General features: G+C 33.7%; 7 protein-coding genes across 7 annotated transcripts; 3 read left to right on the forward strand and 4 right to left on the reverse strand.

The window, feature by feature from the left end:
• Positions 1-541: 541 nt before the first annotated feature.
• On the reverse strand, positions 542-1,045 carry LOC119607399 (histone H2B). Its single transcript, XM_037961281.1, has one exon. The coding sequence runs from the start codon at positions 994-996 to the stop codon at positions 625-627; it is 372 nt and encodes a 123-aa protein (XP_037817209.1). The 5' UTR covers positions 997-1,045; the 3' UTR covers positions 542-624.
• Positions 1,046-6,400: 5,355 nt separating this feature from the next.
• On the forward strand, positions 6,401-6,922 carry LOC119607396 (histone H2A). The gene has a single exon (XM_037961279.1). It carries the CDS (start codon positions 6,455-6,457, stop codon positions 6,827-6,829), a length of 375 nt encoding a protein of 124 aa, XP_037817207.1. The 5' UTR covers positions 6,401-6,454; the 3' UTR covers positions 6,830-6,922.
• Positions 6,923-8,765: 1,843 nt separating this feature from the next.
• Positions 8,766-9,258, reverse strand: LOC119607401 (histone H4). Its single transcript, XM_037961284.1, has one exon. It carries the CDS (start codon positions 9,168-9,170, stop codon positions 8,859-8,861), a length of 312 nt encoding a protein of 103 aa, XP_037817212.1. The 5' UTR covers positions 9,171-9,258; the 3' UTR covers positions 8,766-8,858.
• A 2,642-nt stretch (positions 9,259-11,900) lies between these two features.
• LOC119607406 (histone H1-like) lies at positions 11,901-12,729 on the forward strand. The gene has a single exon (XM_037961290.1). The coding sequence runs from the start codon at positions 11,970-11,972 to the stop codon at positions 12,636-12,638; it is 669 nt and encodes a 222-aa protein (XP_037817218.1). The 5' UTR covers positions 11,901-11,969; the 3' UTR covers positions 12,639-12,729.
• A 1,729-nt stretch (positions 12,730-14,458) lies between these two features.
• On the reverse strand, positions 14,459-14,961 carry LOC119607404 (histone H2B). Its single transcript, XM_037961287.1, has one exon. The coding sequence runs from the start codon at positions 14,911-14,913 to the stop codon at positions 14,542-14,544; it is 372 nt and encodes a 123-aa protein (XP_037817215.1). The 5' UTR covers positions 14,914-14,961; the 3' UTR covers positions 14,459-14,541.
• Positions 14,962-15,102: 141 nt separating this feature from the next.
• Positions 15,103-15,649, forward strand: LOC119607378 (histone H2A). The gene has a single exon (XM_037961257.1). The coding sequence runs from the start codon at positions 15,182-15,184 to the stop codon at positions 15,554-15,556; it is 375 nt and encodes a 124-aa protein (XP_037817185.1). The 5' UTR covers positions 15,103-15,181; the 3' UTR covers positions 15,557-15,649.
• A 1,800-nt stretch (positions 15,650-17,449) lies between these two features.
• On the reverse strand, positions 17,450-17,884 carry LOC119607382 (histone H4). The gene has a single exon (XM_037961262.1). It carries the CDS (start codon positions 17,826-17,828, stop codon positions 17,517-17,519), a length of 312 nt encoding a protein of 103 aa, XP_037817190.1. The 5' UTR covers positions 17,829-17,884; the 3' UTR covers positions 17,450-17,516.
• Positions 17,885-24,960: the final 7,076 nt, after the last annotated feature.

The raw sequence follows: 24,960 nt of genomic DNA on the forward strand, positions 1-24,960 counted from the left end.
CGGCAAAACAGCAAATTATAATATGAAAAATCAAAATTATTGCTAAAAAATAAGTAAAAAACATAAATATTTTACAAAACATTTATTTATATTATAAAATTGTAGAATGCCGACGGAAAAACAAAAAAATTTAATATTTTTTGAACATTTTTCAAATGCCGTCGGCAAAACAGCAAATTTAATATGAAAAATCAAAAATATTGCTACACATATTTTTAGGATTATTATTAAATCATTATTTTCATTTTATTTGGATAAATAAGTGTAGCATATCCAATTTCTTTAACGTTTTTATGGTAGTGGAAATCTGCTTTTTACATTGTTGGCAATTTTCAAATTCACAAACCAAAAACACAAAAAGGTTGCAATTCTTGCTTTAAATTACAAAAAGGTTTGTGAATTAGACAACTAAAATCAAAATGTCCGAATTTTCAAAGCAAATTTCCACACCAAAAAGAAAACCAACTGCTATTATTAAACAAATTTATAATTAAGTATAAAACAATAAAAACCAATCTCTTTTTTGAAAAATATTTGTGGCCCTGAGAAGGGCCGTTTTGTTGTAGTTGATGTTAAAGAAATTATTTATATAAACCATTTGTTGACAACAGCAAGGCAGAAAATTTACTTGGAGCTAGTGTATTTGGTGACAGCTTTTGTACCTTCACTGACAGCGTGCTTGGCCAATTCACCGGGCAACAATAGACGGACAGCAGTTTGAATTTCCCGACTGGTGATGGTTGAACGCTTGTTGTAGTGAGCCAAACGAGATGCTTCAGCGGCAATACGCTCAAAGATATCATTAACAAAACTGTTCATGATACTCATGGCCTTTGATGAGATACCAGTATCGGGATGTACTTGCTTCAACACTTTGTAAATGTAGATGGCATAAGATTCCTTGCGCTTACGCTTGGTTTTCTTGTCACTCTTGGTAATATTCTTTTGGGCTTTACCGGCCTTCTTTGCTGCTTTACCACTGGTTTTAGGAGGCATTTTTATTATTCACTTTTTTTTTCACAAACACTTTTTAAACACTGTTCACAAACTGAGTTTTTTTTCTTGATGTGTGCGCATTATATACCTTTTTGGAATCCAACAAATACAATTGTATCTACAAAATGTATCTACACAAACCACCCCATTGTGTGTGTGTTCTTCTCAGAAAAAAAGTATAAATACCCATGGTAACAAAAAAATATTTTATTTATTGAGTTTGTGTTTAACAGTGCTCGAGTGAAGTGTTTTAAATAATAACTAAAAAGTGACTTGTAATTAGAAAGTGTAAAAGCGAAAAAAAAATTTTTCGACATATAAGCTTAAAGAAAATTTGTGAAGCGAGCCGAATATAGTAGGCATTGAATATATTTCAATTGTGAAAGTGGTGCATTGAATTTTTGAGAAGAAATAGTAGGCAGCCTGCCTTATTTGCTATTATAAGCTCATTTGATTTATTGAGAAGCCCATAGAAGGCAACGAATTTGAACTTTTTGAGAACGAGAATATATTTTGGTAAAAGTCGATTATTCTGCTATGCAGATAGACATTACTGAATATGGCTGAGGATGGTAAAATATATCCTAGTAAGCGGCAAAGGGTGGATTCTGATGAAGAATACCAACAAATTATCAACTCTAAAGATAGAGTTATTGATGAACTTCGTTCGGAAGTTGATACTTTGAAGAAGAGGCTGGATGAAATTATAAATGCAAGACATGGCTCATCCTTAATGAATACGCTTGTGAGTGATGACGAACTGGAAGCTATGAAACCAGTTCCCAGCAAGAAGAACGGTAAGAAGCAGAAAAAGAAGAAGAAGAACAAGTCCCATGCTGCTGGGGCAATTGTTTTGGGCCAAGCTAAAGCCGGAGCTGGCATTGAAGGTGGTGCTGATCATGATGGTGATCTCCCAGATGACATCTCCGATATGTCTACTATTGAAAGTATTCCTGTTCCTGATGGTAAGCCTGCAGCTAACATGACTGAAGTCCCTGGTTGCTCTGGAGCTATGCAGAAGAAGACGGAGAAAAGTAAGTCGATAAAAGTACCAGTTGTAACAACATACAATATTAATGTTAAGTATATGTCTGAGATTATTAATAGTACCTTAGGACATACTAATTATAATATGAAGATTTTGGGCAAAAATGCCACGAACATAGGGGTTTGCACCCTCGCGGATTTTGATAGGCTGAAGGCTCTACTCAGGGACCACGGGGTCAATTATTATACTTACACACCAAAGGGACAAAGGCCTCTGTCGGTTGTTATAGAGGGACTTTCTGGCACTTACAGCCATGATGATGTAATGGGATACCTGGAGGGCTTGCATATTAGGAACTCTATACTAGGTCTAGTTAAGCTTAATGGGGATAGGTGGCTTCTACGCCTTTCGCGGGATACAGATGTGGCGGCATTTTGTGATGTCCGTTACATATTACGTTGCCGTGTGAACATACGGAAGTATAGGAGGGGGGCTATTACCCAATGTTTTAATTGCCAACGCTTTGGCCATGTATCTACGAATTGCCAGATGCCATATAGATGTGTCAAATGTGGCGAATCTCATGGTCCTGGTAATTGCGAGATACCTGCAAAGGACGATAATACCGGGGAAACAGTGGCGACAGACCCAGTTACTGGACAGGCCGTTAGAAGAGTAGGACTTCCGGTGAAGTGTGTAAATTGCGGTGTTGAGGGACACGTGGCCAGTTCCAGGGAATGTCCCCGTAGGATTGAACTGCTGCGAAAGGTGCAGGATAGGAGGACCACTCGAGGGGGTAATGGACAACAGCGTCAGGGTAATGTACAATTACGTCAGTCTGCTGGGAAGGTTAAACCTGGTATGTCATATGCATCGGCTGTGACATCCAATGTGCCTAGGGTTTCTTCGGTGACTTTTACTGGAGCAGCCTCGGCTGTTCATGAACCGACTGTTGCGAACTCACTTTCGCAATTTGATCTTGTGGATAAGGACTGCAGACGCTTCTTTGGTGGGGGTTTGCTTCAGTGCATCGGCAAAATTGGGGGCTTTGCTCGCGAATATCGTGGGCTGAAGGACGACGAAAGCAAATCTAGGGCTCTTTTGGGCATGTTAATGATGCTACAGAACAATGGCTAGGTCGTTAAAATGTATATTTATAAATGTTAATAGGGTTGTTTCCCGACACAGAAGACACTACCTGAGACTATTCTTGGACAAACATAGACCCGACGTTTTGCTTGTGGCTGAACATGGACTTAGTCCTTGCCATAAGCTAGACATTGACGGTTACTTAATTTTCAGACAGAATCGACAATCTGGACGTGGGGGAGGTACTGCTATCCTGGTCAGGAATACTCTTTCTTGTGAAAGGGTGCTCATTGATACAGGTACAATTGAGAACACTGCAGTTCGAATTCGTAGGGTGAATGGTCATCCTTTGATTGCTATTTCATTATACCGTAGACCACAGGACACAATGTCTGCTGTGGAACTGGGACCGGTGATCGATCTCGTCAGTGAAGGTGGTGTGGTAATTGGGGCTGACCTGAATGCCAGACACCCACACTGGGGGGACACGGTCACCAGTTGTAGTGGTAGAGTTCTATATGATCTTCTTCTTGCGAATCCTGAATTGCATATTCAACCGACTGATGGACCAACTAGGATATGTGCGACAACATCCTCCTTCATTGACATAATTATGACATCTGCTGACATGACACCACTTGTGACTGGTAATGGCTTACGGACACTTGATTTTGAATCTGACCACAGGGCTGTGGAAGTGTATTTTTGGTATTGATGACTGTATTGGTCGGATTAAACCGACTAGATTTGACTATGACAAAATGGATAAAGACCGATTTAACAGACTCTTGACCAGGAAACTTGACGAATGTGTACTGCCTGACAATAGAAATGTAACTGAAAGGGAGATCGATGATTGCGTTGAACTTATGGGCCAGGCCTTTAGAAACGCCATGGATCTTTCTATTCCTAAGGTTATTGTAGGACGTAAAGGGCTACTGAAACTACCTGACAATATTCTTGGCTTTATAGCGGAGAAAAAGAGACTAAGACGAATACTACACAGATGCGAGGATCCTACTCGACTCAACATATTGAAGGCTGACATACGTAATCTTGACCGGATAATTCAGGGCGCCATTGCCGAATACGAACGCGGACACTGGGAGAATTTTCTGGGTAACATACAGGTAAATGACAAGACTTTTAGGAAAATTAAGACTGCTGCTGGACTTAACAAACGCAATACGGTGAACGATTTGATTGACTTACGGGGAAATTTGACATCGGACGATAATGTGAAGGCTGATCTGCTTGCAGATCAGTTTTATAACGTACATCAACGTGGACAGAGAACGGGCACGGACGCTTTTACTGACACTGTGAGGGATAGGACTGCATCCTTAGGACAGGAGGGTCCTTTAACGGTCTTTGGAGGCAATACTCTTGCGAATGGCACTGATCCGAATGAACTTGGTTTCATTCGACCAGAGTCAATCGGAGATGCCTTGAGGAGAAGATCCAATAAAAAGTCCAGTGGATTGGATGGTATCCCAGATTATGTTTTGAAAAAAACTCGCCACAACACCTGGCGCTTTCTGGCGATACTGTTCAACCATTGTCTAAATATTGGTTATTTTCCCAAGGCATGGAAAAAGGCATTAATTGTGCCAATACTAAAACCGAAATCGGATCCTAAACAGTGCAATAGTTATCGACCGATATCCCTTTTATCACCTTTTGGGAAACTACTGGAACATTTTCTTTTGACTAAACTTACAGACGGTTTGACTGGGGATAACTCCCTCTTGGACGGACAATTTGGTTTCAGGAAGGGGCACTCTACTTCTCATGCGTTAATGGTCTTTTCTGATTATGTCACAAGGGGTCTTAACAACAGATACCCTACGATTGCTGTTAGTCTGGACTTCGAGAAAGCTTTTGACACTGCCTGGCAAGAGGGCATTGTTTGTAAGCTCTTGGATAAGGGACTCGATAGGGGATTGTGTAGGATGGTGGCTGATTTCCTTAGTAATAGGAAATTTGCCGTAGGAGTGGGAGATTCTCAATCTAGCGAGAGATCTGTAGTTGCGGGGGTACCACAGGGCTCTTTATTGGGTCCTGTACTCTACAATGTCCTCATGAGTGATATCCCCTCGCCTCCTGAGGGCGACCTTCTGCTTATATATGCAGACGATATACTCATGGCGGCATCGGGACCGAGGGCTAGGACGGTGAATGCACGGATGAATGCGTATTTGGCTGTACTCGCGGAATACTTCTCCAAATGGGGTCTTCGTCTCAATGTGAGAAAGTCGGTTGCTGTGATGATCAAGGGCCGACGTAAGTACCTGTATCCGAACAGTAGGTCATTCATTCCTTCTCTTCGGATCGGGAATGAATGGCTTCCTATATCGGACAGGATGAAGTACCTCGGAGTGGTATTCCACGAGAATTTTGAGTTCTATCGCCACATTGACCACGTATTGGAGCGCACGAAACGTGCATACGCATCATACCGTGGGATTCTTGGCCATGGAAGGGGCCTAGATAGGAGAGTAGGTCTTCTTCTGTATAGGCAGGTAATTCGTCCTCTCATCTCCTATGCCTTTCCAGTCTGGTTCAGAATATCTTCTGCACAGATGGAAAGGCTTAGGGTATGGGAGAGACGAATATTGGTCGCATGTCTGGGACTTAGGAGGAGGCGCGGTCCGGATGGGATCTGGCGCAGGCCTTCTTGCAGATCCATATACAGGGCAATAGGCTTTGAGAGGATAGATGCGTTCATGACCAGGACGGCTATTTTATCCATGGAAAAGGCTCGTTCTTTAGAGAACAGTCTCGTCCATGGATGTTTTAGTAGGTCAAGGGATATTCAATCTGTGAGTGCGTCTCGATATATGTCCCCGGTGGACATTCTGACTCTAAAGGAAGCTGGCCTTCTTTATCAGGGTGCAAACCTACTGTTCTTCCATAGGAGAATAGGTACATTAGACCTAGTTAATGTTGTGTATAATACTGCACAATAGGCCATATGCCTTTACTTTGTAAATATCTATCTATTATCTTTTGTATATAATTATCTTCCCTAGTTTTAAGCTTTTATTTATTTAGTATAAGAATTAGTTTTAGGTTGGAGTTTGATCTCTTTTTTTCCCTTTTTTAGAGAATTTTATCTAAATGATTTAATGTAAAATGTAAAAATGTAAATGATTATTTGTCAGCAATGCTATAAATATGTACCAGTCAAATTTGATATGTCCATGGAATGTACACTAGTACGTAAGGAATAGATTTAATATAAAAGTAGTTTTAATGGAAACATGTGTAATGAAAATTTTTTGGAAATAAATGAAATGAAAAAATGAGAAAAAATATTTTATCAGTTTGTGTTTACAGTGCTCTAGTGAAGTGTTTTAAATAATAACTAAAAAGTGAAAAATGTCTGGTCGTGGTAAAGGTGGCAAAGTTAAGGGAAAGGCAAAGTCCCGTTCAAATCGTGCTGGTTTGCAATTCCCCGTCGGTCGTATCCATCGTTTGTTGCGTAAAGGCAATTATGCCGAACGTGTTGGTGCCGGTGCTCCCGTATATTTAGCTGCCGTTATGGAATATTTGGCTGCTGAAGTTCTTGAATTGGCTGGTAATGCTGCTCGTGACAACAAAAAGACCAGAATTATTCCCCGTCATTTGCAATTGGCCATCCGTAATGACGAAGAATTGAACAAATTGTTGTCTGGCGTAACAATTGCTCAAGGTGGTGTTTTGCCCAACATTCAAGCTGTACTTTTGCCAAAGAAAACAGAAAAGAAGGCCTAAATTATTTTACACAACGACAACAAGAAAATGTAAAAATACTATACAGACCATCGTATTTAGAAGAAAACCAACCGTCCTTTTCAGGACGACAAATTTATTTCAAAAATGAGTAAAATTTTTTCAAAACTAACTTAAAACATAACAAAATAATAAGAATTTTCGAAAATTTACAAGTTTAAAATCAAATTGTATTGTCTTTTTATCAGTAAAAGGCATCAGTTTTGCTTATTTTCATTAAAATATGTATTTAAAACAAACATCTGCCTCACATAATCATCCCTCGTTTTAATTCTTCATAATCATCCCTCGTCTTATTTTTTATACACAACAAAAACTATGGTATACATAAAATCCAACAAACTAAAGAAAAACACATACACAACTATACACATACATACTATCTATGCCTTTACATTTCAACAAACTTCCTCAAATAAGAATTTCTTGTGATTTTACAAAAACAAAAACCACTGTATAAACGAACAAACTAAAAAAAAAAAACACTCACACAACTATACAAATGCCTTTACATTTCAACCATCTGCTTTTTTCTACAAACAAAAACAACGATATACATAAAAACTAAGAAACTAAAAAAACACACACAACTATAGAAATTCCTTAACATTTTTTGCTTTAGTTCAAAAAAAACCAACAACAAACACATTAAGCTGATATACTAAATAATCTTACAGTCCAGATTCCCACGAAGTATTTTTTTGTCTACATAGAATTTGTTTGTGTTTGTCAGTATGTGATCGTTTTAAGTAAAAACTGGCTTGCTTCTTCTTTATTCTGTATGCGTTGATAATTTTTTGTATATTGTTGTTGCGTACAGTTAGACTGAAAAGTTATTTTTTCATTTCAACTTTAAACATTGCATATTTTCATTTTCTATCAACTAATATTAACAATATTTTACTTTATTAAGTATTTTCTTCTATTTAAAACATTTTTTAGAAATTTTAGAACAAAAAAAGAATTTTTTGCTAAAAAAAAAGAAAAAAATTTTCTAATTTTCAAATTCCGTCGGCAAAACACTCTTTCATTATATGAATGTCTTTTTTTTGACAAAAAATGAAAAAGTGTTTTGCCGACGGCATTTGATAATTTTTTTCCTTTTATACGCATTTTTAGAATAAATTACTTTTTTTCTTTAGAACCGACGGCATTTGATAATTTTTTTCTTTTATAAGTATTTTTAGTAAAAATCTATTTGAAAAAGTGTTTTGCCGACGGCATTTGATAATATTTTTCATTTATAAGCATTTTTAGTTGAAAAAGTGTTTTGCCGACGGCATTTTATAATTTTTTCTTTTAATAATCATTTTTTAGTAGATATTCCTTTTTTATTCTCACATTTCGGAAAAATAATTAATATAAACTAATATTTTCATTCAAAATATAACAAATATAAAATTTTTCCCAACATTCCTAATGATTTTCTTTGAAATCAATTTTTATGAATAAATAAACAAAAATACACACAGTAGAAGAAATAAACAAGCATGCATAAACAAACCACTATACGAATGCCTTTGCATTGTGATTACTCTCACATATTCTTGTTTTCGTTGTTCTCTTGTTAATACACAGTAGAGACTTTACCTAGAATTTGTTTGTGTTTTTATATGAAACTGGTTTCTTGTTTCTTTATATTTTTCATATGCGTACAGTTTGACTAGAAAAATGTTTTCTTTTGGTAATTTTAATAAGTAAACAATTCATAATGATGATTTTGTTTGTAAATAAAATATGAAAAAATATTAAAAAAATCGAAAATTCAAAAATAAATGTAAAAAAAACCTAAAAATGGTTTGTTTACCTTTTTTTTTTTAATACACATATATTTAAATTAAAAAAAAAAATTTTTAACCTATGGTAGTAAATTTTTGATTCAAAAATGCACTATCTCTTTTTAAATTTCATTTCGTGGTCCTGAAAAGGACCGATTGTTTTGTTGTTTGATGAAAAATATTGAATTGTCGATGTTGTTGACTACTTTTACACAAATATTCTTCTCGATTATTTAACCGCCGAAACCGTACAAAGTGCGACCTTGTCTCTTCAAAGCATAGACAACATCCATAGCGGTGACGGTTTTCCTCTTGGCATGTTCAGTATAGGTGACGGCATCACGGATGACATTTTCCAAAAACACCTTCAAGACACCACGGGTTTCTTCGTAAATCAAACCAGAAATACGTTTTACACCACCACGACGAGCCAAACGTCTAATAGCTGGCTTGGTAATACCTTGGATGTTATCACGCAACACTTTACGATGACGTTTAGCGCCACCTTTTCCCAAGCCTTTACCACCTTTACCACGACCAGTCATTTTTAATCACTTTATTTTATTTTTTCACTTTTAAACACACTTCACAAAAGATTCACAAGAACTAATAATTTTCGCCTCCTAACCACTGGTATTTATACCAAATTCAACTAAAATTAGAATGTATCAGAAATATCATGCTATACTATTCTTTTTCGTGTGTGCGTCTAAAATTTAGTATAATCAACCACCACTAAATGCAACACACACACTCACCCTTATATTTTCAATACAAAATTTTTCTATATAAACCCGGTACCATCGGCGAAACAAAAATATTCGTGTGTGAACAGTGTTAAAGTGACTAAGTGAAGTGAAAAAGTAAAAAGTAATAATAATGGCTCGTACTAAGCAAACTGCCCGTAAATCGACTGGTGGCAAAGCACCTCGTAAACAATTGGCTACTAAGGCTGCTCGTAAAAGTGCACCAGCTACCGGTGGTGTTAAGAAACCTCATCGTTATCGCCCTGGTACAGTAGCTTTGCGTGAAATTCGTCGTTATCAAAAGAGTACTGAATTGTTGATCCGCAAATTGCCCTTCCAACGTTTGGTTCGTGAAATTGCTCAAGATTTCAAAACTGATTTGCGTTTCCAGAGCTCTGCTGTTATGGCTTTGCAAGAAGCCAGTGAAGCTTATTTGGTTGGTCTCTTCGAAGATACCAACTTGTGTGCCATCCATGCTAAACGTGTCACCATTATGCCAAAAGATATTCAATTGGCCAGACGTATTCGTGGCGAACGTGCTTAAATTTCTACTACAGACAACGACGTATACATAACATCAACATCTCGTCGTCTATTAACAAAACAACAATCGGTCCTTTTCAGGACCACAAAATAAAAATGAAAAAGAGATAGTGCATTTTTGAATCGAAAATTACTAGGATAGGTTAAAAATTTTTTTTTTTAATTATTTTTTGTTTTTATTTATGTAAACAAAACACAAGGAGGAATAATCGCAAGAGCATTTTATTTATTGTTTTGAAAAATTGCCGACGGTTTAACAAAACATTTTGCCGTCGGCAAGATTAGATATTTTTTTTCTTTTTTTATTTATGTAAACAAAACAATCAAAAGAAATAATAATCGGTTCTTTTTAGAACCATTAAACATTTTTATAAAGAGCATTTCATTTATTGTTCAAACATTACTTCTTCAACTAAATTTTAAAATATTTTGAAAAATTGCCGACGGCTTGACAAACATTTTGCCGTCGGCAAAATTAGATATTTTTTTAAAATTTTTTTGTTTTAGGATCATAAAAGTTGTTTATATTTTTTTGTCAAATAATTATTGCATTGAAAATTTCTATAAATAATAGATAATTTAAACTTTATTTATGAGAAAATTATTGTTTTTTTTTTTTTTTAATAAAATTTATTATATTTTGATATTTACAACGAGAGGCAAATGTTTTTGTATAATAAATATTAATAAAAATTTGAATTATTTGTACAAAATATATAAAATTATTTTAATTTAGCAAATTTTTAGAAAAGTAGTTTTTGAAAGGACTTTTGTTAGGAAATGTTTATTTACAAAATTGAAAATTTGTTTATATTTTGTAAATAAAATTTGTTTATAATTCTTATTTCCAATTGAAATTTTATTCAAAATAAATGGGGAAAAAATCGGCAAAAAATTAAATATTATTGTTATTTTTTTACTAAATTTTGCAAAAAAAAAATTCTTATAAACATAAAATTTTGATTTCGTAAATACAAAGTAATTTATTTATTAATTTGTAAACAAAAATAACAAATATTCTTATTAAAATTAGTAAATTTATTTGTTTACTAAATAACAAAGAAATATTTTCATGAAAATATACCAACTTAAACAGGTCACACAATTTAACAAGAAAATTTCATCGTTATATTAGTTAATAATGATTCTTATCAAAATAGTATATTTTTCCTTAATAAAATTTACAATTTGAAAAAAAGTCATTCAAAAACATTTGTACAATTGCATATAATGCAACAATATTATGAAAATAGAGAAATAAATAACAATTTGCTTTAAAAATAAAATCTCTATATTGAGTCATTTCAAAGAGTAAGAGTAAAATGAAATTGCTTGTAAAATGAGCATTTTTTGGATTATTTGTTAAAAATATTAAACAATTTGACTTTTAGAATTATTTAGTAAATAATGCAATAAAATATATGTAAAAATTTATCAATTTTATTGGAATATTTATTAGTTTTAATTTTTCACTCAATAGGATAAATTGAAAATACCATTGAAAATTTTGTCAATATGAGAATTTTTCGTTGACATAGAGTAAATTTTAAAATAATTTTTAAAAATCGAAAAAATTAAAAAAACTATATTTTCTTAATTTAGCATAAAGAAAACATATAAGAGTATCATCTGAAATAGTTTTCTTAAGAATATTTATGAAATTTGTTAGAAAATTTTCAAGTTTTCTTGATAATTTAGTAGAAATTTTTAGCAAACTTCTCAGGAAAATGCTTATAAAAATTGCCAAAATGAAGAAAAAAATATTTTCTCAATTTTAGCATAAACTACAATATCTAAGCTAACAATTTTAAGAAAAATTCTTTAAATTTTTTCCAAAATCTTGAAGAAAAACTTAAAAATATGATAAAACTTTTGTTAAATTTTATACATGCTCGCACTAAAAATCTAACAATCTACATCCATTGACTACTATGAACTTCTCATACTTACGATGTACCTTAACTTATTAACTGTGCTCACGCATATAAAGTTTATATTATAAAAAAAGTGTTTATTTTCAAGTGAATTTTTTAAATTTTACAAATAAAAACAATCATGTCTGATACCGCTGTCGTTGAAACCGCCGCTTCCCCAGTAGCTGCTCCAGTTGCCGAGAAAAAAGCAAAGAAAGCTGCAGGCGCCAAGGCCAAAAAACCATCCAGTGTTCCTACTCATCCACCAACCCAACAAATGGTAGATGCTGCCATCAAAACATTGAAGGAACGTGGTGGTTCATCCCTTCCAGCCATTAAGAAATACCTTACCAGCACTTATAAGGTAGATGCTCAAAAATTGGCTCCATTTATCAAGAAATATTTGAAGAGTGCTGTAACCAGTGGAAAATTAATCCAAACTAAAGGTAAGGGTGCTTCTGGTTCATTCAAATTGTCAGCTGCTGCTACAAAAGAACCAAAAGCAAAGAAGCCTGCTGCTGAAAAGAAGGCTGCTGCCGGAGATAAGAAAAAGAAGGTCGCCGCTACTAAAAAGGCTACCCCTGCTGCTAAGAAAGCAACTGCCACCAAAAAGACAGCTGAAAAGAAGAAGGCAGAAAAAGCCAAGGCAAAAACTGCCAAAAAGACTGGTACAGTTAAGGCAAAACCCGCAAAAAAGGCACCAGCAACTAAACCAAAAGCACCCAAAGCCAAGAGTGCCGTCGCTGCTAAACCCAAAAAGGCTGCTCCAGCTAAAAAAGCAGCTGCCAAAAAGACTGCCGCCAAGAAGTAAATATTCCACCCCTCTTCAAAGAACAAATTATTTTTCGATATTCGAAAAAAAGATTTATTTCTATAATATTAAAAAGCCCTTTTCAGGGCTACAAAATATTTATCAAAAAGAGATTAAATAACAAACAAAACAATATTTTTCATGTGATTTTACAGAATATAATTCTTTTTTATTAAATTCTTGATTTTTAAGAATATTTTCTGCTAGTTTGTTAATGAAAATAAGAAGTAATATCAATAGTAAACAAAACATTGTATTGTGTGTGTGAATGTTTGTTAAAACAAAAACACGAAACGAGAGTGAATTTTTGTATTGAGCATAAACATAATATTGAGAGTAGTTTAGCAAGAATTAATGAAATGCCGTCGGCAAAGCACAGTTTGTAAATAATTCATTATTTTTCTATCAAAATGTAAATAAAAAGTAAAAATCTTTAGAAAATTCATTAAATTTTACAGAAAAAACATAAATAAAGAAAATTTTGTTAAGAAAATTCAAAATAATAGAACAAATTTATTTAAAATGAAATTTAACGAAATGCCGTCGGTAAAACACTTTTTCATTGTTCGTCTTCAACAAAAGTAAATTTTTGTTTTTCTTCTACTTTTTTTCAAAAAATCATTAAATGCCGCCGGCAAAACGTTACATTTTAATAAGAAAAATATTCTTTAAATAATTGTTTTTTTTTTTTTTTTAATGCCGTCGGCAAAACAGCAAATTTTAATATGAAAAATCAATATATTTTCTACAAAATAAGTAAAAATTAAAAATATCTGTATTAGTTACTAAAATAATTTCAATATTTGTTTATTTTATAAAAAACACTAAAATTGAAATTAAAATTTTAATCGTTGAAAAATTACGAAATGCCGTCGGCAAAATATTAAATTTTAATATGAAAAATCAAAAATATTCTTAAAAATATCTCAAGTTTCTAAATTTCACATGCCGTCGGCAAAACAGAAAATTTTAGTATGAGAATCAAAAATTTTGCTGCAAAATTAATAAAAAAAACATAAATAATTTACAAAAAAAATGTTATATATTATAAAATTGTAAAATGCCGACAGCAAAACAAAAATTTGTAATATTTTTTTAAAAATTTTTCAAATGCCGTCGGCAACACAGCAAATTTTAATATGAAAAATCAAAAATATTGCTAAAAAATAAGTAAAAACATAAATATTTTACAAAACATTTATTTATATTATAAAATTGTAGAATGCCGACGGCAAAACAAAAAATTTTAATCTTTTTTGAAAAATTTTCAAATGCCGTCGGCAAAACAGCAAATTATAATATGAAAAATCAAAATTATTGCTAAAAAATAAGTAAAAAACATAAATATTTTACAAAACATTTATTTATATTATAAAATTGTAGAATGCCGACGGAAAAACAAAAAAATTTAATATTTTTTGAACATTTTTCAAATGCCGTCGGCAAAACAGCAAATTTTAATATGAAAAATCAAAAATATTGCTACACATATTTTTAGGATTATTATTAAATCATTATTTTCATTTTATTTGGATAAATAAGTGTAGCATATCCAATTTCTTTAACGTTTTTATGGTAGTGGAAATCTGCTTTTTACATTGTTGGCAATTTTCAAATTCACAAACCAAAAACACAAAAAGGTTGCAATTCTTGCTTTAAATTACAAAAAGGTTTGTGAATTAGACAACTAAAATCAAAATGTCCGAATTTTCAAAGCAAATTTCCACACCAAAAAGAAAACCAACTGCTATTATTAAACAAATTTATAATTAAGTATAAAACAATAAAAACCAATCTCTTTTTTGAAAAATATTTGTGGCCCTGAGAAGGGCCGTTTTGTTGTAGTTGATGTTAAAGAAATTATTTATATAAACCATTTGTTGACAACAGCAAGGCAGAAAATTTACTTGGAGCTAGTGTATTTGGTGACAGCTTTTGTACCTTCACTGACAGCGTGCTTGGCCAATTCACCGGGCAACAATAGACGGACAGCAGTTTGAATTTCCCGACTGGTGATGGTTGAACGCTTGTTGTAGTGAGCCAAACGAGATGCTTCAGCGGCAATACGCTCAAAGATATCATTAACAAAACTGTTCATGATACTCATGGCCTTTGATGAGATACCAGTATCGGGATGTACTTGCTTCAACACTTTGTAAATGTAGATGGCATAAGATTCCTTGCGCTTACGCTTGGTTTTCTTGTCACTCTTGGTAATATTCTTTTGGGCTTTACCGGCCTTCTTTGCTGCTTTACCACTGGTTTTAGGAGGCATTTTTATTATTCACTTTTTTTTTCACAAACACTTTTTAAACACTGTTCACAAACTGAGTTTTTTTCTTGATGTGTGCGCATTATATACCTTTTTGGAATCCAACAAATACAATTGTATCTACAAAATGTATCTACACAAACCACCCCATTGTGTGTGTGTTCTTCTCAGAAAAAAAGTATAAATACCCATGGTAACAAAAAAATATTTTATCAGTTTGTGTTTACAGTGCTCTAGTGAAGTGTTTTAAATAATAACTAAAAAGTGAAAAATGTCTGGTCGTGGTAAAGGTGGCAAAGTTAAGGGAAAGGCAAAGTCCCGTTCAAATCGTGCTGGTTTGCAATTCCCCGTCGGTCGTATCCATCGTTTGTTGCGTAAAGGCAATTATGCCGAACGTGTTGGTGCCGGTGCTCCCGTATATTTAGCTGCCGTTATGGAATATTTGGCTGCTGAAGTTCTTGAATTGGCTGGTAATGCTGCTCGTGACAACAAAAAGACCAGAATTATTCCCCGTCATTTGCAATTGGCCATCCGTAATGACGAAGAATTGAACAAATTATTGTCTGGCGTAACCATTGCTCAAGGTGGTGTTTTGCCCAACATTCAAGCTGTACTTTTGCCAAAGAAAACAGAAAAGAAGGCCTAAATTATTTTACACAACGACAACAAGAAAATGTAAAAATACTATACAGACCATCGTATTTAGAAGAAAACCAACCGTCCTTTTCAGGACGACAAATTTATTTCAAAAATGAGTAAAATTTTTTCAAAACTAACTTAAAACTTAACAAAATAATAAGAATTTTCGAAAATTTACAAGTTTAAAATCAAATTGTATTGTCTTTTTATCAGTAAAAGGCATCCGTTTTGCTTATTTTCAATTAAATATGTATTTAAAACAAACATCTGCCTCACATAATCATCCCTCGTTTTAATTCTTCATAATCATCCCTCGTCTTATTTTTTATACACAACAAAAACTATGGTATACATAAAATCCAACAAACTAAAGAAAAACACATACACAACTATACACATACATACTATGCCTTTACATTTCAACAAACTTCCTCAAATAAGAATTTCTTGTGATTTTACAAAAACAAAAACCACTGTATAAACAACAAACTAAAAAAAAAAAACACTCACACAACTATACAAATGCCTTTACATTTCAACCATCTGCTTTTTTCTACAAACAAAAACAACGATATACATAAAAACTAAGAAACTAAAAAAACACACACAACTATAGAAATTCCTTAACATTTTTTGCTTTAGTTCAAAAAAAACCAACAACAAACACATTAAGCTGATATACTGAATAATCTTACAGTCGAGATTCCCACGAAGTATTTTTTTTTTCTACATAGAATTTGTTTGTGTTTGTCAGTATGTGATCGTTTTAAGTAAAAACTGGCTTGCTTCTTCTTTATTCTGTATGCGTTGATAATTTTTTGTATATTGTTGTTGCGTACAGTTAGACTGAAAAGTTATTTTTTCATTTCAACTTTAAACATTGCATATTTTCATTTTCTATCAACTAATATTAACAATATTTTACTTTATTAAGTATTTTCTTCTATTTAAAACATTTTTTAGAAATTTTAGAACAAAAAAATAATTTTTTGCTAAAAAAAAAGAAAAAAATTTTCTAATTTTCAAATTCCGTCGGCAAAACACTCTTTCATTATATGAATGTCTACTAAAAATCTAAAAAATATACTTTTTTTGACAAAAAAAATGAAAAAGTGTTTTGCCGACGGCATTTGATAATTTTTTCCTTTTATACGCATTTTTAGAATTACTTTTTTTCTTTAGAAAAATTTTTATAAGCATTTTTAGTTGAAAAAGTGTTTTGCCGACGGCATTTTATAATTTTTTCTTTTAATAATCATTTTTAGTAGATGTTCCTTTTTATTCTCATATTTCGGAAAAATAATTAATATAAACTAATATTTTCATTCAAAATATAACAAATATAAAATTTTTCCCAACATTCCTAATGATTTTCTTTGAAATCAATTTTTATGAATAAATAAACAAAAATACACACAGTAGAAGAAATAAACAAGCATGCATAAACAAACCACTATACGAATGCCTTTGCATTGTGACTACTCTCACATATTCTTGTTTTCGTTGTTCTCTTGTTAATACACAGTAGAGACTTTACCTAGAATTTGTTTGTGTTTTTATATGAAACTGGTTTCTTGTTTGTTTATATTTTTCATATGCGTACAGTTTGACTAGAAAAATGTTTTCTTTTGGTAATTTTAATAAGTAAACAATTCATAATGATGATTTTGTTTGTAAATAAATGAAATTATGAAAAAATATTAAAAAAATCGAAAATTCAAAAAAAAAAAAAAAACTAAAAATGGTTTGTTTACCTTTTTTTTTTTAATACACATATATTTAAATTAAAAAAAAAAAATTTTTAACCTATGGTAGTAAATTTTTGATTCAAAAATGCACTATCTCTTTTTAAATTTCATTTCGTGGTCCTGAAAAGGACCGATTGTTTTGTTGCTGTTGTTTGATGAAAAATATTGAATATTGTCGATGTTGTTGACTACTTTTACACAAATATTCTTCTCGATTATTTAACCGCCGAAACCGTACAAAGTGCGACCTTGTCTCTTCAAAGCATAGACAACATCCATAGCGGTGACGGTTTTCCTCTTGGCATGTTCAGTATAGGTGACGGCATCACGGATGACATTTTCCAAAAACACCTTCAAGACACCACGGGTTTCTTCGTAAATCAAACCAGAAATACGTTTTACACCACCACGACGAGCCAAACGTCTAATAGCTGGCTTGGTAATACCTTGGATGTTATCACGCAACACTTTACGATGACGTTTAGCGCCACCTTTTCCCAAGCCTTTACCACCTTTACCACGACCAGTCATTTTTACTTTATTTTATTTTTTCACTTTTAAACACACTTCACAAAAGATTCACAAGAACTAATAATTTTCGCCTTTTATTATTCATTTCATTTATTAATATCCAAAAAAAAATCAAATTACATATGTCGACTTAAAACTAACTATCCATTTAAATATTTTTTCCTCGCGCACTGTGTGCTTTGCAAGAACTTATCAAATAGCACTAATTACATATATATAGCATTTACCATATTATAATAAATTTATATAAGTTACATTTAATGTATCACTCTTCGTAAAAAATTCCATAAAAAAAGGTAAAAAAAGGAGGCATTCAATTTACTTAAAACTAAACTTAAAACTAATATAAGAATGAAAAATTATTTACAAAAGATATAGTAGAATATGTACAAAAGAAGGAAATATTCACAAAAGATTGGCCTATGGCCTACTGAGCGGTGTTGTAAACCACGTTACGTATATCAAAGGTATTTATCCTCCTGTGATAGAACAAGAGATTTGCACCCTCATAGAGAAGATCAGACTCACTCAAAATCAGAAGGTCGGTCGGGGACAGGTAATGTGATGCCAAGACAGTCTCCAGATCACCCGACCTTACAAAACATTCCCTAACTAAATTGTTCTGTAGACAACGAGCTCCTTCCAGAAATCTGATTCCCCTATCGATCATAAAGGCGTCAATTCTCTGGAAATCTATCGCCCTATAAATCGACCTACATGATGGACGCCGGTAGATGCCATCAGGTCCGAGCTTACGCCTTAGACCCAAGCATGCTACCAGAATCCTTCTTTCCCATATCCTAAGCCTCTCCATCTGGGCAGATGAAATTCTGGACCAGATTGGAAAGGCGTAGGACATAAGTGGTCGAATTATCTGGCGATAGAGCAGAAGTCCTATTTGCCTATTTAGCCCCTGACGTCCGAGGATACCCCTATACATCGCGTAGGTACGCTTGGTGGATTGCAAAATATAGTCCACGTGCCTGTAGAATTCAAAATTCTCATGAAAGATCACACCCAGATATCTAAACCTGTCAGACACCCTAACACACTCATCACCAATCCATATGGATGGAATGAAAGACCTGCTATTGGGGTACAAGAACTTACGCTTCCCCTTAATCATCACAGCCACTGTCTTATCCATATTCAGTCGCAAACGCCATTTCGCGAAATATGGTGCCAATATCGCCAGATATTCATTAACGTGATTGTTAACTATCCTCGCCCGGGGACCCGATGACGCCTTTTCAAGTAAGCCCCAATCATCCCGGCCGTAATCAGGCCCTGTCGATTTGAGTCCACTCCGTCCGCAGTAATATCGTTACCAAAAGTATTCAGAGGTGTTCTGTTACGTAGTGTAGATACTCTGTCCCTAACAGTCTCGGAAAATGGATCATTAGTTGAGTCTTGTCCATATTGTACGTGAGAGAAGTGTTCTGCCAGGATGGCAGCTTTTCCTACATCATCAGAAACTAATGAGCCTTCCATATCAACCAAATCATGTACCCCTACATGTCGATTAAGTCCGGCAGCTGTCTTAACTGTCCTGTACGTTCTGTTGTTTAGTTTTATGTTACTCAAGAATTTCGTCCAGTGTTCACGTTCATGTACGGCAATTGCGCCTTGTATTATTCTGTCCAGGTTCCTAATGTCAGCCTTTACGATAGCACAGCGTATTGGGTCTTCACATCTATGTGCCAGACGACGCAGTCTCTTTTTCTCAGCAATGAAGTGCAAGATATTTGGCGGAAGTTGAATAAGTCCCCTTCTACCCACTGGGATCTTTGGTATAGATGCGTCCATTGCACTTCTAAAGGCCTGACTCATAGATTCAATACATTCGTCAATTTCACCCTCAGTCACATTTCTGTCCACTGGTAGAGAACATTCCGTCAATCGTTCAGATAGTATGGTATTAAAACGTACACGGTTCATTCTGTCAAAGTCAAATCTAGTTGGTCTAATACGTCCAACACAGTCATCTATGCCAAATATGGCTTCCACCGCCCTATGGTCCGATTCGTAGTCGAGCGTTCTGAGTCCATCACCTGTCAATAGTGGAACCATGTCCACAGAAGTCATAATAACGTCAATGTGCGAGGAAGAGTGAGCAGTGATCCTCGTGGCGCCATCAGTTGGATGTATTTGCAGATTAGGGCTATTCAGCAGTAGATCACGCAGAACTCTACCACTAGAGTCTGTGACCGTATCACCCCAGAATGAGTGTCTGGCATTTAGATCACCTCCGATCACCACGCCACCATCATTCGAAAGCTCCACGATCGAGTTAAGATCTCTAGCTAGCAGTGAGTCCTGCGGTCTACGGTATAAAGACACCACAGTTAAGGCACCACCACTCACCCTGTGAATGCGTACTGTAGTGTTCTCAATCCTCCCAGTATCTATTAAAATTCTCTCGCACGAAAGACTGTCCCTAACGAGTATAGCTGTCCCTCCTCGTCCATTCTGTCGGTTCTGTCTGAATGTCAAGTATCCTCTCATGTCCAGCTTATGACGAGGACTAAGTCCGTGTTCCGCCATAAGCAATATGTCCGGTTTATGTCTGTCCAAAAACAGTCCCAAATAGTGTCTCTTGTGTCTCGAGACGACCGAATTCACATTGATGAATATACATTTAATTGTCCTAGCCATTGTGTTGGAGTGACATTAACATTCCCAGCAAAGCACGGGATTTAGCCTCATCGTTGTTCAACGCACGATATTCGCGCGCAAAACCACCAATCTTCGTCAGACAATTGAGCAACCCACCACCAAAAAAGCGTTTGCAGTCCTTGTCTATAAAATCAAACTGTGCTAAAGCACCCTTCAAGTCCACCCCAGGGCCAGATGCGCTACCTGACGAACCACTAGTAGTGGCACCACTAGACGTGCCAGCCGCCGCAGCAGAGGCGTACGAAAAACCAGCTCTAACGTTCGAAGACATAGGTCGGTGTAATCCCCCATTCTGTCCACTAGACGTTCTCTTCGCCTCGATCTTACGCAGTAATTCAATCCTGCGTGGACACTCTTTCGAGCTGGCAGCGTGACCATCCACGCCGCAATTTACACATCTGACAACATGCCCTACTCGTCTAACCGCCTGTCCAGTGACAGGATCAGTCACAAGAGTCTCGTCATTATCATTGCCCTTAGGGGGAATACTACAATTCCCCGGGCCATGAGATGCCCCGCATTTAACACAGCGGTATGGCATATTGCAATTCGTCGATGTATGGCCAAAACGCTGGCAGTTAAAACACTGCGTGATCGCCCCCCTCTTAAACTTCCTAATGTTCACCCTACAACGTAAAATGTAGCGTACGTCCAAAAAGGAATCAATATCAGACTCACGCGAAAGTTGCAAGAGCCACCTATCGTTATTAAATTTCACTATCCTAATAATCTCAAGTTTGATCTTAAGACCGCTCAGATAGCCCTTCACATCATCTACAGTGTAGGTCCCCGACAGACCCTCAATGACCAATGAATATGGTCTTAACCCCTTAGGGGTATACGTAAAATAATTCACTTCCCGTTCAACAAGTAGTGTCTTCAACTTTTGAAAATCTATGAGGGTGCAAACCCCTATATTCGTAGCATTCCTACCCATCAGTTTAATGTTATAGTTACAATGGCCTAGGGCCTGGTCAATAACCTGAGTAATCTCCTTAATATTAACATTATAAGCAGTAATAACTGGAATATTTTTAGACTTACTTATACTATTCTTTACAGCATTATCCCGTTGAGCTTGACTGCAACCAGGAACATTATCATTAAAGTTGTCATCTAGACCTTCAAAAGAGGCAGCTGCGTTTTCAGCAACAACATTCTTCCTAACAGCACCTTTATCAATGGCAGCAGTTGAACCAGCTACGGCTTTAGCCTGGTTTTTCTCATTCTTCGATTTTTTACCAGAAGACTTTTTGCTTTTCTTCTGCTTCTTAACTTTCCTCACCTTCTTTGCAACTGGTTCATCAACGACCATGTCGTCCTCAGTCGTAATATTCTCCTCTGTGGAGAATTTAACATCACCACTATTCAAAAATCTATTCATAGCCTCATGCAATTTTGCATTCTCGGCACGAAGTTCAGCCATTTCACGGCTCTGCTCTTCAATTATACGCTGGAGATCACTCATGGTCACTCCAGAATGAGCTCTCTTGTGTGGGTTCAGATCTTCATCCTCCCCCATGGTGAATAAGTTCTATTCGCACCCTATCAAGGGTACGAAATAATCAAATCTTAATCACAATACAATAAAATGTCTATTCACACGAATATATGTCCCAAAATTGCACTCAAATGGCAAAATTAAGTATTATAGTGTCTTTTCACTTTCTCTGCCTCCTATAGGATTCTCACAATCCTGAGGGCTTAATGATATTTCACAATGACTACTATAGTAGCCAGGCTTCTCACTTTTTCAAATGTCACTTAAAAATGTTCACTGCCTACTATAATAGCTAGGCTTCTCACTTTTACAAAGCACTTTTAAAAAATTATTGATTATCCGCTCAGAGCACTGCACACGTTCACTGATCACACAACACTCGTTTTTTGAATAATTTTCGCCTCCTAACCACTGGTATTTATACCAAATTCAACTAAAATTAGAATGTATCAGAAATATCATGCTATACTATTCTTTTTCGTGTGTGCGTCTAAAATTTAGTATAATCAACCACCACTAAATGCAACACACACACTCACCCTTATATTTTCAATACAAAATTTTTCTATATAAACCCGGTACCATCGGCGAAACAAAAATATTCGTGTGTGAACAGTGTTAAAGTGATTAAGTGAAGTGAAAAGTAATAATAATGGCTCGTACTAAGCAAACTGCCCGTAAATCGACTGGTGGCAAAGCACCTCGTAAACAATTGGCTACTAAGGCTGCTCGTAAAAGTGCACCAGCTACCGGTGGTGTTAAGAAACCTCATCGTTATCGCCCTGGTACAGTAGCTTTGCGTGAAATTCGTCGTTATCAAAAGAGTACTGAATTGTTGATCCGCAAATTGCCCTTCCAACGTTTGGTTCGTGAAATTGCTCAAGATTTCAAAACTGATTTGCGTTTCCAGAGCTCTGCTGTTATGGCTTTGCAAGAAGCCAGTGAAGCTTATTTGGTTGGTCTCTTCGAAGATACCAACTTGTGTGCCATCCATGCTAAACGTGTCACCATTATGCCAAAAGATATTCAATTGGCCAGACGTATTCGTGGCGAACGTGCTTAAATTTCTACTACAGACAACGACGTATACATAACATCAACATCATCTCGTCGTCTATTAACAAAACAACAATCGGTCCTTTTCAGGACCACAAAATAAAAATGAAAAAGAGTGCATTTTTGAATCGAAAATTACAAGGATAGGTTAAAAAATTTTTTTTTTTTAATTATTTTTTGTTTTTATTTATGTAAACAAAACACAAGGAGGAATAATCGCAAGAGCATTTTATTTATTGTTTTGAAAAATTGCCGCCGGCTTAACAAAACATTTTGCCGTCGGCAAGATTAGATATTTTTTTTTCTTTTTTTATTTATGTAAACAAAACAATCAAAAGAAATAATAATCGGTTCTTTTTAGAACCATTAAACATTTTTATAAAGAGCATTTCATTTATTGTTCAAACATTACTTCTTCAACTAAATTTTAAAATATTTTATAAATATTTTGAAAAATTGCCGACGGCTTGACAAAACATTTTGCCGTCGGCAAAATTAGATATTTTTTAAACATTTTTTTGTTTTAGGATCATAAAAGTTGTTTATATTTTTTTGTCAAATAATTATTGCATTGAAAATTTCTATAAATAATAGATAATTTAAACTTTATTTATGAGAAAATTATTGTTTTTTTTTTTTTTTTAATAAAATTTATTATATTTTGATATTTACAACGAGAGGCAAATGTTTTTGTATAATAAATATTAATAAAAATTTGAATTATTTGTACAAAATATATAAAATTATTTTAATTTAGCAAATTTTTAGAAAAGTAGTTTTTGAAAGGACTTTTGTTAGGAAATGTTTATTTACAAAATTGAAAATTTGTTTATATTTTGTAAATAAAATTTGTTTATAATTCTTATTTCCAATTGAAATTTTATTCAAAATAAATGGGGAAAAAATCGCAAAAAATTAAATATTATTGTTATTTTTTTACTAAATTTTGCAAAAAAAAAAATTCTTATAAACATAAAATTTTGATTTCGTAAATACAAAGTAATTTATTTATTAATTTGTAAACAAAAATAACAAATATTCTTATTAAAATTAGTAAATTTATTTGTTTACTAAATAACAAAGAAATATTTTCATGAAAATATACAAACTTAAACAGGTCACACAATTTAACAAGAAAATTTCATCGTTATATTAGTTAATAATGATTCTTATCAAAATAGTATATTTTTCCTTAATAAAATTTACAATTTGAAAAAAAGTCATTCAAAAACATTTGTACAATTGCATATAATGCAACAATATTATGAAAATAGAGAAATAAATAACAATTTCCTTTAAAAATAAAATCTCTATATTGAGTAATTTCAAAGAGTAAGAGTAAAATGAAATTGCTTGTAAAATGAGCATTTTTTGGATTATTTGTTAAAAATATTAAACAATTTGACTTTTAGAATTATTTAGTAAATAATGCAATAAAATATATGTAAAAATTTATCAATTTTATTGGAATATTTATTAGTTTTAATTTTTCACTCAATAGGATAAATTGAAAATACCATTGAAAATTTTGTCAATATGAGAATTTTTCGTTGACATAGAGTAAATTTTAAAATAATTTTTAAAAATCGAAAAAATTAAAAAAACTATATTTTCTTAATTTAGCATAAAGAAAACATATAAGAGTATCATCTGAAATAGTTTTCTTAAGAATATTTATGAAATTTGTTAGAAAATTTTCAAGTTTTCTTGATAATTTAGTAGAAATTTTTAGCAAACTTCTCAGGAAAATGCTTATAAAAATTGCCAAAATGAAGAAAAAAATATTTTCTCAATTTTAGCATAAACTACAATATCTAAGCTAACAATTTTAAGAAAAATTCTTTAAATTTTTTCCAAAATCTTGAAGAAAAACTTAAAAATATGATAAAACTTTTGTTA

The sequence above is a fragment of the Lucilia sericata genome, unplaced genomic scaffold, assembly GCF_015586225.1.
Source record: "Lucilia sericata isolate MDLA Ls3-8-SP2 unplaced genomic scaffold, ASM1558622v1 Contig000691F_arrow, whole genome shotgun sequence".
Lineage (NCBI taxonomy): Eukaryota > Metazoa > Arthropoda > Insecta > Diptera > Calliphoridae > Lucilia > Lucilia sericata.

What these genes read in the sequence shown, in the direction of transcription:
- LOC119607399 (XM_037961281.1), bottom strand. Translation starts at nt 996, where the DNA reads ATGCCTCCTAAAACCAGTGGTAAAGCAGCAAAGAAGGCCGGTAAAGCC.
- LOC119607396 (XM_037961279.1), top strand. Translation starts at nt 6,455, where the DNA reads ATGTCTGGTCGTGGTAAAGGTGGCAAAGTTAAGGGAAAGGCAAAGTCC.
- LOC119607401 (XM_037961284.1), bottom strand. Translation starts at nt 9,170, where the DNA reads ATGACTGGTCGTGGTAAAGGTGGTAAAGGCTTGGGAAAAGGTGGCGCT.
- LOC119607406 (XM_037961290.1), top strand. Translation starts at nt 11,970, where the DNA reads ATGTCTGATACCGCTGTCGTTGAAACCGCCGCTTCCCCAGTAGCTGCT.
- LOC119607404 (XM_037961287.1), bottom strand. Translation starts at nt 14,913, where the DNA reads ATGCCTCCTAAAACCAGTGGTAAAGCAGCAAAGAAGGCCGGTAAAGCC.
- LOC119607378 (XM_037961257.1), top strand. Translation starts at nt 15,182, where the DNA reads ATGTCTGGTCGTGGTAAAGGTGGCAAAGTTAAGGGAAAGGCAAAGTCC.
- LOC119607382 (XM_037961262.1), bottom strand. Translation starts at nt 17,828, where the DNA reads ATGACTGGTCGTGGTAAAGGTGGTAAAGGCTTGGGAAAAGGTGGCGCT.